At 56.4% G+C, this 18,969-nt stretch overlaps 1 protein-coding gene across 10 annotated transcripts in view; it reads right to left on the bottom strand.

The window, feature by feature from the left end:
• LOC139678316 (H(+)/Cl(-) exchange transporter 5) overlaps positions 1 to 12,010 on the bottom strand; it is a 41,017-nt gene extending 29,007 nt beyond the window's left edge. The window contains exons 1-2 of one of the 10 annotated variants that reach the window (XM_071569031.1): positions 11,891 to 12,010; positions 10,946 to 10,995 (exon numbers count right to left, since the gene is read on the bottom strand). Coding sequence is in view for 5 of the 10 variants with exons in the window: in XM_071569021.1 (XP_071425122.1) it covers positions 2,828 to 2,867 (40 nt within the window). In the remaining 5 variants the exon portion in view is untranslated. Of the gene's footprint in view, positions 1 to 2,827; positions 2,934 to 10,921; positions 10,999 to 11,586; positions 11,611 to 11,804 lie in introns of those variants that run through there. The other 9 variants (XM_071569026.1, XM_071569025.1, XM_071569027.1 and 6 more) reach the window with 9 other exon arrangements.
• Positions 12,011 to 18,969: the final 6,959 nt, after the last annotated feature.

An 18,969-nucleotide genomic window follows, 5' to 3' on the forward strand; every position in this document is an offset into this window, starting at 1 on the left:
CATACTGCCACATGCTAGAAACAAGCAGCAGGTCCCAGGATGGCTTCTGAACCCAAGTGGGGAGCCACAAACATGACAGCAATGGGGTGCCCAAGTTTTTAAAAGAACAAATTTGGCAGCCAAGCCCACAAAGGAGAATCCACCCCAACAGAGATCCTACATCCATCCTCTGCTCCTCAGTGCACTGCTGGAAAAGGGTTCAAACAGGATGCTGGATAACAAGCTGCCAGCCCTGAGAGAGGCTTCACCAAGGCTATGAGACAACAAACTGCAAACCACCCCAAAAATGAGCAACAGCCCCATCCCAGCTGTTCCATCCTGTGTCACCCACTGCCACCCAACCACACCCCTAACACAGAAAAGCCCAGTCATGCTTTCCTCTACAGGTAATCAATTAATTACACAATCACAGAATGGTTTGGTTGGAAGGGACATTAAAGCCCATCTTGTCCCACATCCTGCCATGGACAGGGACTCTTCCCACTCTCCCAGGTTGCTCCAAGTCCCATCCAACCTGGCCTTTGAAACTTCCAGGGAAGGGGCAGCCACAACAATATTTCAAAGTTCTTGGTCTAAAACACTTCTCAATATATTTCCTTTTTCTCCTTTGCAAGTGTCACCTGCCCATGTATTTAGTAAATAACCTCCCCATCTGCTCTCCACAGGTTTGCAGTGATGGTTTTGGAGCCCAGCCATCTCAAAGAGCCACCTATAGCAGACCACAACATGAGACCTGCTGTCTGTCCTCCTCTTCTCCAGAACAGCAGGGAAGCTTCAAACACACAAGCTCTGAAAACAGCAATAAACTAAACTGGGGAAAAAAATCACGTCTGAGACTCACAAACAGGTCTTGCTACCTGGAAGTGGGAATATTTACATCTCTGTAAGAACACAGACTCACAGGATCATTAAGGTTGGAAAAAACTTCCAAGACCATCAAGTCCAACCTGTGCCCAATGCCCACCTTGTCCCCCAGCCCACAGCACTCAGTGCCACGTCCAGTCATTCCCTGGACACCTCCAGGGCTGGGCACTCCAAACCTCCCTGGGCAGCCCCTTCCAATGCCTGACCACCCTTTCCATGAAGAAATTCATCCTGATGTCCAGCCTGAACCTCCCCTGGTGCAGCTTGAGGCCATTTCCTCCCATCCTGTCACTTGTTCCCTCTGGGGGCAGAGCCTGAACCCACCTGGCTCTCTCCTCCTGTCAGGGAATTGGAGAGAGCCAGAAGGTCCCTCCTGAGCCTCCTCCTTTCCAGGCTAAGCCCTCCCAGCTCCCTCAGCTGCTCCAGCACCTCAATGTCCTGCTGTCATGACGGGCCCAGAACTGCCCCAGGATTCCAGGTGTGGCCCCTCCAGTGCCCAGTACAGGGGGACAATCCCTGCCCTGGTCCTGCTGACCACACCATTGCTGATCCAGGCCAAGATGCCACTGCCCATCTTGCCCACCTGGGCACACACTGGCCATGTGTGCTTTGCTCTTGCAAACATTGATATTTTTGCAGAGAACAAGAGAGGAACCAAACATGAGGCTCAGTCTTATTCCAGGAAGGGAAAAGGCAGCCAGCACTTCCCAACAGGCTGAATTACACACTCTGCAGAAAACACTTCCTATTACACAGAAAAAGCCATGACAGCACACAAAAAACAAGCCTTGGCACTGCATGGAGTGACACATCGGGCTCTTCGCTGTGGAACATGTTGTTCCTCAACTTTTAAGCCCTGTTTTCTCATTAAGCTGGTGCAGAATATCCCAGGAAAGAGGGAGCCAAGGGGAGCCAGGTGCTGGGGAAGGCCTGGGAGCTGCCTGAGAGCACAGAGACAGCGTGGCACAGAGAGCTGAGGGCAGGAGAAAGTCAGGAATTCAGAGTCAGTGTTCAACAGCTAAATATTTAAATGCCATCCAAGTGCTGTGTTGTTCCTCCAGTGAGCTCCTTCCAGGGAACACAGCAGATCCAGCTGCCAGCACAGGAGTCAGGAATGGCCCATCCACCGTGGCAGAGAACTAAGGAAACTCTGTCCTCATCTGTCACAGGGCAGCACAACAGTTTAGAGGGATTTTCCAATAACACTCAGTGTGTGTGTGTAAGTATGTGGGAAGGGAGGCTAAAATATCTCTGCACTCATCAAATCACAGAATGGTGTGGGCTGGAAAGGACATTTAAAGATCACCCAGTTCCACTCCCTGCCATGGGCAGGGACACCTTTCACTCTCCCAGGCTGCTCCAAGTCCCATCCAACCTGGCCTTGGACATTCCAGGGGTGGAGCAGCCACAGCTTCTCTGGGCAACCCACCCTCGAAGGGGAGAATTTCTCCCCAGTATCCCAACTAAACCTATTTGCTCTGCACAAGAAGCACCAATTCCTGCCCAGCCTGCACAGGCAGCCGGAGCCTCTGCTCAAGGAGCCGGCACCGGAGCAGGGGCACTTCCTGCTGCCCCCCGTCCCTCCCTGAGTTTGTTCTCATTAACAATGTGAAAAACCAAAATCAAGGCAGCAAACACAGCACCTTCCAGCCACAGCTGAGCCCAGGGAACACCTGGCAGCACAGAGGACACAAGGAGGATGATTCAGGGCCCACTTCTCCCCCTCAGCCCCGAGGCAGTGCCCAGAGACAGGTTTAACTCATTTTTTTGTTACCAAAACGCTCCCTCTACAGGTGAGCAATGCTTTCCCAGGCTAAACCACACGCATAAGAAATAAGATTTAAAAAACCCCCACCATTCTTGTGCTATCTAGTTGTTGATTTACCACTAATCTTCACTGGGCAACAGCTGCCTCTTTGCAGAGGCCCCGGCACTGCTGGGACCCCCCAGCACACAGACGTACCCCAGGGCTCCCGATGTTCCCAACGCCGGAGTGATGCCATCCTCCTCCTCCAGCTGCCCCATCCACCTCCTCCAGCTGCCCCATCCACCTCCTCCAGCTTTCTACTCCGTCCTGGTGCTCCCCATGGCAGTGAAGAAAAAGGGAAGCAATGAAGCAGAACCCGACAGGGTCCCCACGGAGCCTGGAAGTGACTCAGATGACAGTGGTGACAGCCAGGAAGCCGGAGCTCCGCTGGCCCCCTGACACCAGCCCCGGCTCAGCCAGGATGCTCAGCCCTCGCTGGGATTCCCAATCAGACAAACCAGATATTCCCAGATTTTCACCTTGTTTCATGCTCCAACGCCACCCAGTTTGCCCAGTGCCACCCCAGCACCGGGGCAGTGGGACTGGTGAGCTGTAACCCTGGAGAGCTCCAGCACTGCCACACTTGGAGCAGCCCTTCCAGCACACAGGCTTGAGGTTTTCCAGTCAGAGCGTGGAAAAATCCTGCAGCATCTTTTCCTGCGTGTCAGGGGGGTGGCTCGTCCCCAGCTCCACCAGCACCACACACACATCACAGCAGGAGAACAACACCAGGAATGGGCAGCAACTCCACCTCTGGACTCATTCTCGCTGTGGGAAGAAGCCAGTTTACCGCCTAGTGGCTGTTTCCTCTGGAAAACCAAAATCTTGGATCACAAGACAGTGGGGTTTTTCCACAGATCAGCAAATCTAAGCCGTGCCTTGATGGCTCAAGGCTCCCCCTCCTCCCCAGCCCCACACGGCTCTCAGCAATCCCTTCCCGCAAGTACCAGATCCAGTGGGATACAAATAAGAAAAAACGTGCAGAATAAACCAACTGGAACTGGAAAAAACAAAGGAGAGGAGAGAAAAATGTAGCTGTTCAGCTGTTATGTCAACACTGGTGGTGCCTGGCTGGGAGCCAGCAGGGCCAGGCTTTTTTCAGTGAGTCCTGGAATGGTCTGGGTTGGAAGGGACCTGAAAACCCCCTGCCATGGGCAGGGACACCTTCCACCAGCAAAGGGTGCTCCAAACCCTGTCCAGCCTGGCCTTGGACACTCCCAGAGATGGGGAGTCCACAAGCTCTCTGGGCAACATCACCACTCCAGAGGTTCACATGCCATTAAAAAAACACACATTTCCATTCTCGAGCAGAGGACAAATGAGGGACAAACGAAGTGAGCTGGTTTGGATTCTGTTGAATTCCAGCTCTCAAAACATGGAACCCTGTGCAGGAAGATTTTTAACCAGAAGCCTTGTGCACTGTTGTGCTGCCAAATGGATCCTCCAGGGAGGGACCAGCCCTCCCTCCCATGTTGTGACAGAAAAGTGATGACTTGCTGGAGGCAAGACAATGTTATTTTTCCAAGTCATTCCCTGTCCTAATTCCCTGTGCTGTCTGAAGTGACTACAACCAGCCTGTTTCTGTAGATGGGAAACTACACCAAAATTTCAAGGGCCTGGACTGACAGGACAACATGGAATGGCTTTGCACTGACAGAGGACAGGGTTAGATGGGATACTGGGGAAGGAATTCTTCCCTGTGTGGTGAGACCTGGCACAGCTTGCCCAGAGAAGTTGTGGAAGTGTCCAAGGCCAGGCTGGACAGGATTTGGAGCACCCTGGTCGAGTGGAAGGTGTCCCTGCCCGTGGCAGTAGATAATCATCAAGGTCTCTTCCAAGTCAAATCATTCCAGCATTCAATGACTGCTCCCTTCCTGGGATGCTCCAGGAGGACTCTGTCATTCCCTCAGCCTCACACTAGTGAGGCAGGAGCAGAATCCTGCAGCTCTCCCTCCCCCTCAGCTCTGCACAGAGCTGTGCTGGCCCTGGCACAAGACTGGCATGGCCAGTGGGACTCCACCACTCTAGGCAGCCTCTCAGCCTCGGCAGCTGCTCCAGCAAAGGCAAACACACCGGGAATGCTGCTTGTCTTGGGCCAGGGCCCCTGGCCTGAACAATAGGAGGTTTGTGGGAAACTGGGAATTCTACCAACACAAGTCGAACACAAAGACTTGGATTGTTTTAGGGCTTGTTTGGGGCTCTTTTGTTGTTCTCTGACACAGAACTCACACGGCCCCCTCCGGGTGCCCTGCCCTGCCATCCTCCCTGAGAGGGAACAGGTGCTGTCACAGGTCACCAGGTCGTGGCAGAAAGCAGAAGATGAACCCTTGGGATGTTCTGGGATTCCCTGGCACTTCTGCACATCAGGCTGATACAGCACGTCAGGGATTCGCTGCCACCTTGGGATGCTCAGGTACCACAGACCCACAGCCCATGTCCCCACAGCCACACCAGCAGCACCTCTGCTGGAATAATCCTGCACTCCACAGAGCTGCTCCTCAGCCCGGGACACTGGAATTCCCAAGGGGAGGCAGAGAGCAAACACACCCATCCCAAAACCAGGACAGGCACTTCCACATGGCTCCGGCAGGTACGGACCAAGGTGATGCCTGGTGAGGGCACAGCTCTGACCACAGGCACTGCCAGCTCTGTTCAACCAGCACCAATCCTCCAAAGCCAGAAGAAATGCTGTTTAGCACAAATCCAGCTGAGCTGGGAGCACAGGTACATCACAACAACTCACATTAGGAATGGGAATGACTTTTCCTGGTTACTGCCTCAGTTACCTGCTCCATCCATTGCCTTCTCCAGGAAACCTCATTCATTCCCTCCTAAACTTTCTGTCATTTTCATTTTAACTCTCAGTTAAAAAGCCACAAACTCTGCTCAGATGCCTCTTCCCAGAAGCTTCTTCACAACCACTTTCAGCTTCTTTTCAGCTTAATATTTTGACAAAAAGCAGCCCCGTGTGAAAATGAAAAAGACCAAATTTACAGGTAGTTTGTGATCAGTTGAGGGGAGGTCGCTGCTGGACTTTGAGCTGTATTTTCCAGACTAAATTCAGTTATTTACAGCAGTTTCCACACTGAAACACAACTTCTCTGCCATTCCCAGCCCCGTTGGGAATCCAGGATGGTGACATCACTGTCACTGCTCCACACAGAAGGATCACTCAAGAGCCTTGTTTTCCCAACAAACCTGTGTGGCTGGTACGTGGTGACTCTCCCAGGTATCCACAGGCATCCCAGGGTTAGCAAACCCTTCCCACCAACCAGCCCTCCCAGCACACAGGAAGAGTGTGACTAACACATGACCCAGAGGGAAACAGCTGGAATAAACACGAGTGGTTTTCATCAAGGAGCATTTTAGGGACTGATCCGGCACCGCTTCCATCCTGGAAACATCAGAGTCTTGGACAAAGGCTCCAAAACCACCTCCAGCCAAAAGGTCTAGTCTTAACCTGGATCAGAAGCACAGCTGTCCTCTTGGCCAGCTCCTTCCCCAGGAGAGCTCTGGGAAGCAGGACACCCCTATGGGCTGTGGTTTTGTCATGGGGACAGGCTGCACACTGGATGAATTTCCAAGTGGGATGGCCACAGCCTGCACTGGAGGAGCCACAGCCAAAGTGCACACTGAGCAGTGGGGTCAGGGACTCCCAGGTGGCAGTGAAGGCCCTCAACAGGCTTCAGGACCTCTCTCCATCTTCTCCCTGGGACAGGGTCCGGAGGGTCCAGCCCCACAACCCACAGATTCCAATGGTGCCACACACGGGAGCAGCCCATGAAACCAGCCCTGGCACAGCCAGCACAGAAACAACGGCAACAAGGCTTGGATGCACGAGGAGATCTGAACACCCAGAATCATGGAATCCCAGACTGGTTTGGGGGGAAGGGGCCATAAAGGCCATCTCATCCCACCCCTGCCATGGACAGGGACACCTCCCACCAGCCCAGGTTGCTCCAAGCCCTGTCCAACCTGACCTTGGACACTCCCAGGGATCGGGCAGCCACAGCTGCTCTGGGCAGCAAATAAGATAATTTTCTACTTCCTAAAGAAATAAGTTACAGATTTGTAACTTCATTTTGTAGTATTTTGTAAACTGACTTCCACTTTTCAGGTTATAATGTCCCTCCTGGCAGTCACACACTGTCCATGCACCACAACCTGTGAACACCAACAGAGAGGATCAACACCTGACCTACACTCATCCCATTCTTCCCATATCTGCTACAATTAATTGTCTTCCTGGAATTCAAAACAAGCAGGAACTTGTTGTTACACATCTAACAGAGAAAGCTGATGCCCAAATCTGTCAGACAAAAAAAAGAAGCCACATAACCACTAATAAAATAGCACCTCATGTCAAACACCACCTCTTTTTCCCCTTTTCCGTTCCTTTTCCCCCTTGTTTTTTTAAGGACAGCCATGGCTGCAAAACAAGATTTCAACAGGTATTTCCAATTATGTTTTATAGTCCAGTTTAGTGTCACCCTTGCATCAAGTCTCAGCTGGAAAGCTGTCACTCCATGCTTTGTGAACACTCAGCACTGGGTCTCTCCCAGCAGAACAGCTTCCTTTTGGTGTTGTTTTTAGGAGATACTTCTCAGCACAGCTTGAAATTTAAACAGTACCACATGGAGTTGGGTTAAGACTCATTTCAGTGAGATGCAGCTCTGCCTCGTTTGACAAGGTAGAAAACACTCAAAATACTGAAATGTGGGCTACAATGGACTTAACAGGGCATTTTCAAGCACAAAGAAAAAAAAAGCATCCAACTTGCACAAAATCCTGGGGGACAACAGCCTGGAAAGCCTCCCTGTGGCAAGGGGAAGGGTTAGGAGAGGAGAGCCAGAGGCCAGGGCTGCTGCTGGGCTCCTGGGGAGCAGCAGGAATGACCCAGAGCTGCTGCCAACTGCAGTGGGAATTACAGCTGGCACACAGGGAGAGCTGAGCACACCAGGAACCTTCCAATCCCTCCCTCTCCACCAAATCCATCCCAGCTGCCCAGGATGTCACGCATTTCTGTCTAAACAGTGTATTTCATCCCACTCACAGGCACCTCCTCAATCAGAACCACACCCTCTCCTGCCTTGTAGGGGGTTTAAAAAAGAGACAGAAGTTCCTGAAGAAAGGAGGAATAAAGGCAGCCTGTAGGAAGTGCTGGATCACAGCCCAGCAGCTCTGAACCCCAAGGCACTGAGGAGAACAGGCTGGCACACACACCACGGGGGGACTCCCAGCACTGAAGCTGCTCCCAGGACTCACTGAATTTCCACAGATGGTTCCAGCCTTCTCCCAAAGGAAGACACACATTCCAACCTCACCTTTCACCTGGCAACAGCACAAACTGGGACATTTCAGTGTCCACATGTTCTGCAGAAAAAGCCACAAAGAGGCAAAAGGACTATTAAGAAGACAAACAGTGACATGAGGGGAATCTCCCACCCCAAAATGCCCCTGGTTGCTCTGTCTGACCAAAGCACTCAGCTGGGCCTGCTCCTCTCCCTGAACTCCAGGAATGCCTGTAGCATCCCTTGTTCCAAATAAAACCAAAATTCATCCATGGAGAGACAGGAAAAATGGGTCCACACTGGCAGAGGGAAGGATTAGATGGGATACTGGGAAGGAATTCTTGGCTGGGAGGGTGGGCAGGCCCTGGCACAGGTGCCCAGAGAAGCTGTGGCTGCCCCATCCCTGGGAGAGTCCAAGGCCAGGTTGGACAGGGCTTGGAGCAGCCTGGGATAGTGGAAGGTGTCCCTGCCCATGGCAGGGGGTGGAACTGGAAGGGCTTTAATGTTCCTCCCAACCCAAACCATTCCATGACCAATAAAACCAGGGCTGGCAGCCCCTCAGGAACAGCTGCCCATGGGGCTGTGCTGCACAACCAGGAGCAAGCTGTTATCCCAGAGGGAATAATGAAAGGAATGATTCAAAGTGCTCAAAACTGCTCAGTCTCACACTGTCAGATCTGCACTGGGCACTCCACCTGAGCCCTGGACAAACCTGCTGGATGAGTCCGTGACCAGCCATGGCAAGGTCAGCAGTGCCAGCCCCCCCAGGCAGTGCAACCCAAGGCTCCAGCTGCCCTGTTACACTCCCACAACACCCAGATGGCTTGGGATACACCACATGGATGAACTCTACCACTACCTGAACACGCCCCAGGTGAAGAATTCTGTGGGACAGGTTTGTCTTCCCTCACTGGTGACCACATCCAGCTGGAGACACAGCTGGTTCCACCTTCCACAACAAGGAGGGAAGAGGAAAATGAGGGACTGTGGCAGAGGGAAAGAAACAGTATGGGATTTGGGGAAGGAGGAGGGGTGAAGGTGGATGCAGGGCAAAGGGGCAGAGGGAGCAAGTGAGCCTTGAGTGCCAGGGGGCTGCAGGCAGCTCCTCGACCTGCAGGATGGGGGGTGCCACTCCCGCCACAGATACGGCCTTGAACATGCTGTTCCCAGGTGAAAAAAGAGAATTTGTGTAAATCATCCTGCACTGCAAACCAACTACCACACCCAGGGGCAGCAGCACCCGCCCTGGTGCTCGGGGGATGTTCCCAAGCACCCACCACCACCTCCCTGCAGCAAGGACTCCCCAGCTTTTGGAGCCTCTCTGCTGAACCCCTCCCCAGCTTTTGGAGCCTCTCTGCTGGACCCCTCCCCAGTTTTTGGAGCCTCTCTGCTGGACCCCTCCCCAGCTTTTGGAGCCTCTCTGCTGAACCCCTCCCCAGCTTTTGGAGCCTCTCTGCTGAACCCCTCCCCAGCTTTTGGAGCCTCTCTGCTGAACCCCTCCCCAGCTTTTGGAGCCTCTCTGCTGAACCCCTGCCCAGCTCACACACCAACAGCTGCCAGCCCAAGAGCCTGTCCCATGACCCCTCCCATAAACCAGTTGTTTGTGCCAAGCAGCTCGTTATCCTCTAATTGCAGGTGACACCGTGGCCATTGCACAACCAGCTTTTGCCCTGCCACGGCAGCTGGGGCCAAAGGAATCCTGTATCCCCGACAGGCATTCCCTGAAATATATCCATGTTATAGATCCATTTCTTACTCATTACCAGCCTCATGGTTTCTTGAGGATTTTTTTAAATAAAAAACAATCTGGGCCAAACGGGACAGAACAAATAACACTGGAGAAGGACTGAAGGGACATGTTTAGATGGAAATCAGATCCCACCCCATCGTGAAAGGCCAAGGAGTTGCCAGGAGCACCTGGCAGCAGGAAGCAGCAGCACAGCTGTATGGAGAGGGACATGGGAAAGAACCTCCTACAAACATGGCAGAGGAAGGAGCTTTGGAATTTTAGGACCCACGGTGATTTTCCAACCCCTGAGCATTCTGGCAGCTGAGGATGGTGAGCTGAGTCCACCCAGAGACCAAAGGAGTTTGCTGCTGACTCCAAGGAGTGCAGAGCAAGGGAGGGACAGAAGGGGCAGGTACAACACAGCTCCAGCAAACCACCTGCTCTGGGCTGGGAGCTGCTCCCAAACCACTTCAGCTCCTGCAGAACATCCACCAGTGACAGCGCCACGAAACCCTGGGCAGACCAAAGCCAAGTCCCAAAAGGTATTTTGGTGCAGCCAAGTGTAAGGACACACACCAGAGACCATTCCCTGCCCCTGCAGAGGGTGGGGACAGCTCAGCAAGGCCAGAACATGATTTGGCTGCTACACCCCGAAGAATTAGAACCAACTCTCTATTCTACACAAGCACCATTCATACAGTGTAGAAAAACAAAACCAATCCTGTTTTCCAGCTCTTCTGGGAACAAGGGGAGTCAGAGCAGCAGCCACATCTCTGCTGCATCCCAAGTGCTGGTGCTCCCAGTCCTGCCTCTCAAACCCCTGAGCCTGGAGCAGAACCACCAACACCTGGAACACCCTGCCCTGCACACACGTGAAAACCAAACCTTTCCATTCATTCTGGCTGCAAAAGCCCGAGAAACAACCTCCAGGGTAAGGAAGGTTTTAAAGCTTGGCCAAACAAAGCTCCCACAACCAGAGGCTGGGAACACTCACTGTATCCCAGGATTCCCAAACTGCAGCTGCTGTTTCTCACCCGGTCTATTCCTGGAGCCTCCTGCAGACAGGGGCATTCCTTGAGCACCCACTTGGGCCCGGGGGGACTCCAGTTCTGTCCCCACATGCTGCAGCAGGGGCAGACAGGAGGGAATGCCATCCCTGCTGCTGTTCTCCACTCCCACCACCAGCATCCCCCCCAGAGAGGTCAGTGGGCATTCCAGAGGATCATTTACCCATCCAACAAGTGGCATCGGTACCTTCTCCCAAGGCTCAGCTGCTCCTCCCTCCACTCTGGTGCTTCCTGGAGCTGCTGGAAGAGAAGGAGTGACTTAGGCAAGAAAACACAGCCAGGACACAGGACCTTTCCCAGGCTGAACTGAGGGGGCAGGGTCAGCCCTGCACTGGGAGCAGGAGGGCTGGTGACACTGCAGACACAGGACATGGATCATGGAACGGTTTGGGTTGGAACGGATCTTAAAGCTCACCCAGTCCCACCCCTGCCATGGGCAGGGGCACCTCCCACCAGCCCAGGGTGCTCCAAGCCCTGTCCAGCCTGGCCTTGGACACTTCCAGGGATGGGGCAGCCACAGCTGCTCTGGGCACCTGTGCAGGGCCTGCCCATCCTCCCAGCCAGGAGCTCCTCCCGGATATCCCACCCAGCCCTGCCCTCTGGCACTGGGCAGTCACTGCCTCCCGTCACACGAGCACGTCCCGCCCGGCGCGGGGATCCAAACTCTCCAATTCCGTGACTCCCCTCAACTTCCAACACCACCTTTGGCGAAGCTCCCGCTGCGGCGGCCCCGTCCGTGCCCGGCGGGACCCACGGCAGGGCCGCACACACCGGGGGAGCGGCCGCACCGTTACCCCGGGCTGCCCCCGGCCCGGCCCGGGCCCGCTCCTCTGTCCGTCTGTCCCGCTGTCCTGTCCCCGCTCCTCTGTCCGTCTGTCCCGCTGTCCTGTCCCCGCTCCTCTGTCCGTCTGTCCCGCTGTCCCGTCCCCGCTCCTCTGTCCGTCTGTCCCGCTGTCCCGCTGTCCCGGCCCCGCTCCTCTGTCCGTCTGTCCCGCTGTCCTGTCCCCGCACCTCTGTCCGTCTGTCCCGCTGTCCTGTCCCCGCACCTCTGTCCGTCTGTCGGTCTGTCCCACTGTCCCGGCCCCGTTTCTCTGTCCGTCTGTCCGTCTGTCCCGCTGTCCCGGCCCCGCACCTCTGTCCGTCTGTCCCGCTGTCCCGTCCCCGCTCCTCGGTCCGTCTGTCCCGGCCCGCCTGGCCCTACCCGGGCCCGGCGCCCCCCGGCCCCTCCGGTGCCTCCTCTGGCGGGGCGGGCGGAAGGGGCGGGGCGATAGAATCACGTGAACCAACGGCACCCCCGCCCCACTCCTCTGTCAGGGCATGTACGCATGCGCACAGCGCGCTGCGAAGCACCCTTAAGGTGCCATCTTGAGTGTGGGCGCCGGGCTCTTAAAGCGGTACCGCCCAGTTATGGAAGGGGAGGGGAACGAGAGCAGGCAGAGAGGGGGCGCGGGGTCCAGGGGCTACACCTCTCTGACCCGTTTCTCCCATCGCTGGCACCCAGACTCAGAAATCATATCAATGACCCCCCCAGCTGTTCTCACTGTCCACCCATCACTGACAACGCCAATCACTGCCCCCCCATCACTGGCCCTCCCCATCACTGCCCCCCCATCTCTGACCTCCCCCATCACTGACCCCCATCACTGACAACGCCAATCACTGACCCCCATCACTGACCCCCATCACTGACCCCCATCACTGACCCCCATCTCTGACCCCCCATCACTGACCCCCCATCTCTGACCCCCCATCACTGACCCCCATCACTGACCCCCATCTCTGACCCCCCATCACTGATCCCCATCACTGACCCCCATCACTGACCCCCCATCACTGACCCCCCATCTCTGACCCCTCATCTCTGACCCCCCCATCACTGACCCCCCATCACTGACCCCCATCACTGACCCCCCATCACTGATCCCCATCACTGACCCCCATCACTGACCCCCCATCACTGACCCCCATCACTGACCCCCATCACTGACCCCCATCACTGACCCCCATCTCTGACCCCCCATCACTGACCCCCATCACTGACCCCCCATCACTGATCCCCGCCCCCACTGAGAGAGGGGGCTCCCCTCCCAGTCCCACCAGTGCCACCAGTCCCAGTACCGCGGGCACTAGAGGGCAGCAGCGGTGCGGGCAGGACCGTGGGGACATCTCCTCCTCCTCCTCCCCCCCCCCACCCCCCCTCTATCCCCCCCCCCCCGCCCCCTGTCCACTGGCTCAAAACCCACTGGTTTCCTCTCCAGGTCTGGAAGCCTGGCCGGTCCCTGCTGGGTGACAACCCAGAGGAGCAGAGAGCCCTGAGGTGCTCCCAGAGCGGTGGAATCAGGGAATTGTTGGGGATGGAAAAGCCCTCTGAGATCATGAAGTCCAACCATCCCCCAGCACTGCCAAGGCCACACTGACCCGTGTCCCCAAGTGCCACATCCCCAAGGGATGGGGACCCCCCACTGCCCTGGGCAGCCGTGCCAAGGCTGGACAGCCCTTTCTAGGAAAAAATATTCCCTGATGTCCAACCTGAACCTTCCCTGGCACAACCTGAGGCCGTTTCCTGTCATCCTGTCCCTTGTTCCCTGGGAGAAGAGCCTGATCCCCACCTGGCTACACCATCCTTCCAGGGAATTGTAGGGAGGGAGAAGGTCCCCCCTAAGCCTCCTTTTCTCCAGGCTGAGCCCCCCCAGCTCCCTCAGCTGGGACTGGGCTGCTCCATGGGGGAGGAACCACAGCCCCAGTTTCCTGCCCACTCTTTTCCATAGTCAGAAGGATCACCAGAAGGAAGAACTAATCCCCCTGGCTGGATGTGGAGCCCAGTCCTGTCCCCCCAAGGCAGGGACAGCTCCAGGCTGCCAGGAAGCCACTTGAATCAGGGAAACAGGAAGCCTTGAAATAGCAGAAGTGGAAACACGTGGCCGGGGTGGGGAGCTGGGAGCATCCAGTGTCCCCCCACCTCAGCTGGGCAGCTGGAATGCTGGAGCCAGCAGAGACCAAGGCATAGTGGTTTCTAACAGACAGAGGGCAAGGGTAGATGGGATACTGGGAAGGAATCCTTCCCTGTGAGGGTGGGCAGGCCCTGGCACAGGTTGGGCAGAGAAGCTGTGGCTGCTCCTGGATCCCTGGAAGTGTCCAAGGCCAGGCTGGAGCAACCTGGGATAGTGGAAGGTGTCCCTGCCCACGGCAGGGGGTGGCACTGGTTGAGTTTTAAGGTTCTTCCAAACCAAATCATTCTGGGATTCTGTGAACACACCCACAAAAAAAATAGGTAAAGAACTGAATTTTACAATCTAAATACTCCCTACAGCAGTTGGATGGGCAGGACTTGGAGACCTGTGGGACACACGAGGATGGACCATGTGGCTGGGCATCGTGCTCCCAAAGCACAAGGAATTACAAAGAGAAAAGCAGATATTCCAGGTCCAAAGATCACTGCAGGAACAGACTGCCAGTCTCCAGGCACAGAAATTGGGGGGATTATGTCAGGGACAGGTACTGGCAGGCTTAGCCACTGCTTGAATGGAGGCTTGGAGCCAGGGAATGGTGACACAGGGCTGGATTCTCCTGGTATTGGATTAATTAGTTTAACTGTGAGGTTAATGCCAGCTCAGCTAGCAGGGAGCATGTCCTGGTTGAGCCATGCTCTGCTGTTCTCCCTGGAGTTCACCCCAGCCCAGCTCGGGCCCAGTGACATCAGACAAAGGGTTTTGGCTGGTATGGCACAGGGCAGGAGGGCAGCTCCTAATACAGTGGAGGGAATGGCAGCAGGAGAAAGCCCAGGGACAGGATGACCTTCCCCTGCTTCATCCCATGCCCTGACTGTGCTCCAGCACTGAACGAAACTCCAGCAGCCACGAGGCACGTGAGGCTCGTCCCTCCTGCTCCCAGGGGACAACACATCCAGCCCCTGGCCAGAGGAGCAGAACAATCCCAGGAAGAGACTGGGGGCAGGGAGGGGGGTGAGGGGACAGGATGCCCTGCTGGCCACCACCACCAGCATTGTCTGTCTAGATACCTGGAGGATGAAGTCAGAGGCTGAGCAGTGGCCAGAGAAAGAAACACCAAAGAGAGAGCTCTAATCACGGGCACTTGCTGTGCTCTGGGCCTCAGGGGGGACCCAGAGGAGATTGCCTCCTCCCATCCATGGATTCTGGCATCCCTGGGACTGGCGGATGCACCCTCTCCCCACCAACCCCTGCTGTGGAGCTCTCCTGTCCCCTGGGCAATTGGGGGGTCACACAGAGACTCCCCAGGGATTGTTTCAGGAGTCAGCACTGCTGAGGAACCTCCTCACCCCAATCTGCAGGCACCAGCCTGCTGGGGAATCCAAAAGGGCCCAACTTCTCCCTTCTTTCCTGTAAATGTGGCAAGGTCCCACCATGCTCCAAGGGCAGGAGCTCCTCTGCTCTGGAGACAGACTGGGAAAGCTGGGGGTGTTCACCTGAGGAAGAGGCTCCAAGGAGACCTGAGAGCCCCTTCCACTGACTAAAGGGGTTCCAAGACAGATGGAGAGGGACTTGAGACAAGGGCCTGGAGTGACAGGACAAGGGGGAATGGCTTCAAACTGCCAGAGGGCAGGGATAGATGGGATACTGGGAAGAAATTCTTCCCCTTGATGAGGCCCTGGCACAGGTTGGGCAGAGAAGCTGTGGCTGTCCCATCCCTGGAAGTGTCCAAGGCCAGGTTGGACAGGGCTTGGAGCAACCTGAGACAGTGGAAGGTGTCCCTGCCCATGGCAGGGTGTGGGACTGGATGGGTTTTAAGGTCCCTTCAAACCCAAACCATTCCACGATTCCATGAAAACATGTGATGGTACTTTACAGGAAAGAGAGCAGGTGGCATCCCCGGGGTTACGCTGCCTCCCAAAATAGTTCCTGCCTCTTACATCACCACAACCAGACTGTCTGGGCAGCTGGGGACTTCCCTTCCCCAGACAGCTGAGGTTCCTCTCTGAAGTGCAGATTTTAGGGGAGCTCTGGTGACTCTTCTTACCCTGTCAGAGGCTGGAAAGTTCCCTCCAGGCGGGAGCAACTTCAATGAGGAGCATCAGGCCTGGGGAGGGTGAGGGGCTGTGTCCAGCTCCATCAGCTCCCAGGCACAGACTGAAGCCCTGGCATCTGCATGGTGGTCCTGCCTTGGGGGATGCCTCCATACATCCCTTCTTCCTGGGGATATAGAGAGAGGGAAAGCCGGGAGACACAGGCAACACCTGCCCACAGGTGGTCCCCACAGTGGTAGGCACCAGGGAGGCTTCTGGCCACCCATCCTGCAGTCAGTGAGGGGGTGACTGGCTCCAGCCAGGGCCACCTCTGCTAGAGCTGTCACCTACATGTCCCAGCACATCCATCCCCCCACAATGCCAGATCTGCTGTAGACTGGAGCCCCCAGTCTGGAGAAAGGGGTTCACTGAGGACTGTGGGAGAGAGCGTGTGGGACTCAGCACCTGCTAAGCTGGCAAATACCCACATGGGCTCCAGAAAAGCCGGGTTTGAGGGAACAGCTGCAGGCAGCTGCCTGGGCTTGGTTGCCCACTTCCTGTGGCTCCTGTCCCGCACACACTGCTCTCGCTTCTAAGAAAACCCTCGAGCCGTTGGGGGAGCACAGTGGGGAGCACTCAGAGCTGTGACAGCCTCACTGGTGACCCTGTGCAGTGCCACATCCCTGCTCCAGCCTGCCCAGGGCTGGGATTCTTCCCTGTGAGGGATGGGGAGCTGCCTGCACTCTGACAGCCTAGACCAGCAGCTCCCAGCTGATGGTGGAGGCTCCAGCTCTGGCACAGTCAGCTACCTGTGCCTCCTGAGGGTGAGTTCCCATCAGGTCCCTCTCAGGACCCTTTGCAGAGCCCCACATCCCATCTAGCCCATCCCAGCTGCTCCTTGGCCCTGCTCCAGCTCCCCCTGAGCTGCCACGAGAAGGAGCCCCTGGGGAGGAACCGCTGTGTCACAGGACGTGCGTGTTCCTGCTGATTGTTTCTGCAGCACCTCCTCAGCACGTGCACAGCAAGGCCACCAGACCCTCCAATCCACAGACCCTCTGGCCCACAGACCTTCCAACTCACAGAACCTCTGACCCACCACCCTGCTCAGCCTCAGCCCCCCCATGAGAGTGGGGATGGTCAGGGGTCCTCCCTGGCTACACAACAGCCCTACACAACAGGTCAGTGGATGCAACAGCCCCCATCTCAGTGCCACCCCACCACCCAACTGTGTCCCCAAGCCCTTCCTGAGGTCCCCAAGAAAGAAGATCCAGCCCCTGTCCCAGCAGAAGAGATGCTGTGCCCAAGGAATCTGCTTCACCAACATGCACAAGCCATAGATTGAATCATGGGATAATTTAGGTAGGAATGCCCTCCAAGACCAGAGTTCAACCATTTCCCCAGCACTGCCAAGGCCACCACGAAACCGGGGCCCCAACTGCCACATCCAGATGTGGTTTTGAATGTTTCCAGGGATGGGAACTCCACCACTGCCCTGGGAAGCCCATCACAGAGGTTTAGGTTGAGCTGCTGCTGGCACAGGCTGGGCAGGGCTGGCTTCAGATCCCTGTTACCCCACACAAAATACTGGCACTGTGCCCAGTGCCAGCCCCAACCCAAGCAGATGTTGTCAGCTGTGTCAGTGGGGTGGCAGGTTCCATGAGCCCCGGAGAGGTTCCTGCACGCAGCACCCACACACCCATCCCAGCCCTGAGAGGCTGGAGGAGCCCGGGGTGACACCCCAACCCGCTCCTGGCAACCCCCACAACAAACAACCCCTGGAGCTTCACCAAGGCTGTGCTGTGGTCGCAGGGGTGTATCAGCCACAGCAGGTTTGGGGCTGGAAAATATTTATTTCTGCTGCTGCTTGGCAACGTTTGCCACTGCCAAGGGGCGTGAGGGGGTGAGTGGCACTTGGGGACAGCGACAGCCCGAGCACCACCGTGACCCATCGGGGACTGCACTGGGGGTGGGAGCTTAAAAACCCCTTCCCACAGAGGCTGGGGAGGAGCTGGTGGTGCCCGAGGGCAGAACGGGACCGTGGGTGGAATAAACCCCCGAGTCAGAGCGAGACGACGGGGGCGAAACGCGGCGTGCGGTGACTCAGAGGGGAAAAACGTCCTCAATGACAGGGGGTGCTGCCATCAGCACGGCGGGGACAGTCCCCGCGGCTCCTGCTGCTCTGGCTCCAGTGATGGGGGCTGCGTGTCCCCACAGAGCACCAAGGGCGAGTCTCCGAGTGTCACAGGCAGGACTCAGGGCATCATGAGGAGATCGCTGAGTGTCACAGACATTCCGAACACCACCTCGCCACACACTCTCACGCCCTCGGGCTCCGCCTGGGAGGGAGATCAGCGCTGACATCACAGAAAAACAGCAGAAAGTGCCCCCATTCCTGCTCTGCCCGGGTGTCTGGAGCTGCCCAGAAGCCCCTGCCACCCTCCTGCCCTTCCTCCCAGGGCTCGGATCAGTGTGGGCTCGGCAGGTTCCTGCGCAGCTCTCAGCCCAGAGGAGCTGACCAGCGTCCTCCTGCTCGGCCCCCACGGGCCAGGGAGGAGGGAAGTACCTGAAACTGCCCGTTCCTTGCTCAGAGAGTTGCAGCAGAGCCGCGTGTGACGCCGCTCCACGCGGAGACCGCAGGGAGGGAGGGAGGGCAGCGCTGCCAGCCAGAGACAAGCAGAGCCGCACGTTCCTCCTCAGTCACCCCAGTGCTCATGGGGCAGCTCCTGGGGAGGGAAACTCCAGTGGGGAAACACAGAAGGGGAAACCTGGGAGGACCCATCATCCCATTCAATGGCCAAACTCAATCCAAGCTCGGCTTGGCAGAGGGCTGCAAACACCCATCCTGGGGCACTTGTTCCTGGGGCTGTTCAGTGGCAATATCAAGAGGAAATGGCACCAGGGCATATCCATTTGGAAGCAGGACCCCCAGAGCAGCAAGAGGAGCAGTCAGTGACCCATCTCCATGAGCCAATGGAGAGGAAAAGGGATGGACTCTGCCTCCTCTCCCACCCCACACTTCCCAAGTGGAACGAAGGACCAGGGGTTCCCAATCCAATACCCTCCTTCAGGCAGGCATATGCTGCTTAATTTGCTCCCCTGAGGTCTCTCCCCCCATTCTTTCAATTCCAGTCCCACCAGCAGGCAGCCCCAGGGCCAGGGCATAGCCCAGGAATCCCTGCTCCTGCCCCACCAACAGGAAAAGGAGAGACACACGTACAAGCAGAGACTTA

Source organism: Pithys albifrons, chromosome 14 (genome assembly GCF_047495875.1).
Source record: "Pithys albifrons albifrons isolate INPA30051 chromosome 14, PitAlb_v1, whole genome shotgun sequence".
NCBI lineage: Eukaryota > Metazoa > Chordata > Aves > Passeriformes > Thamnophilidae > Pithys > Pithys albifrons.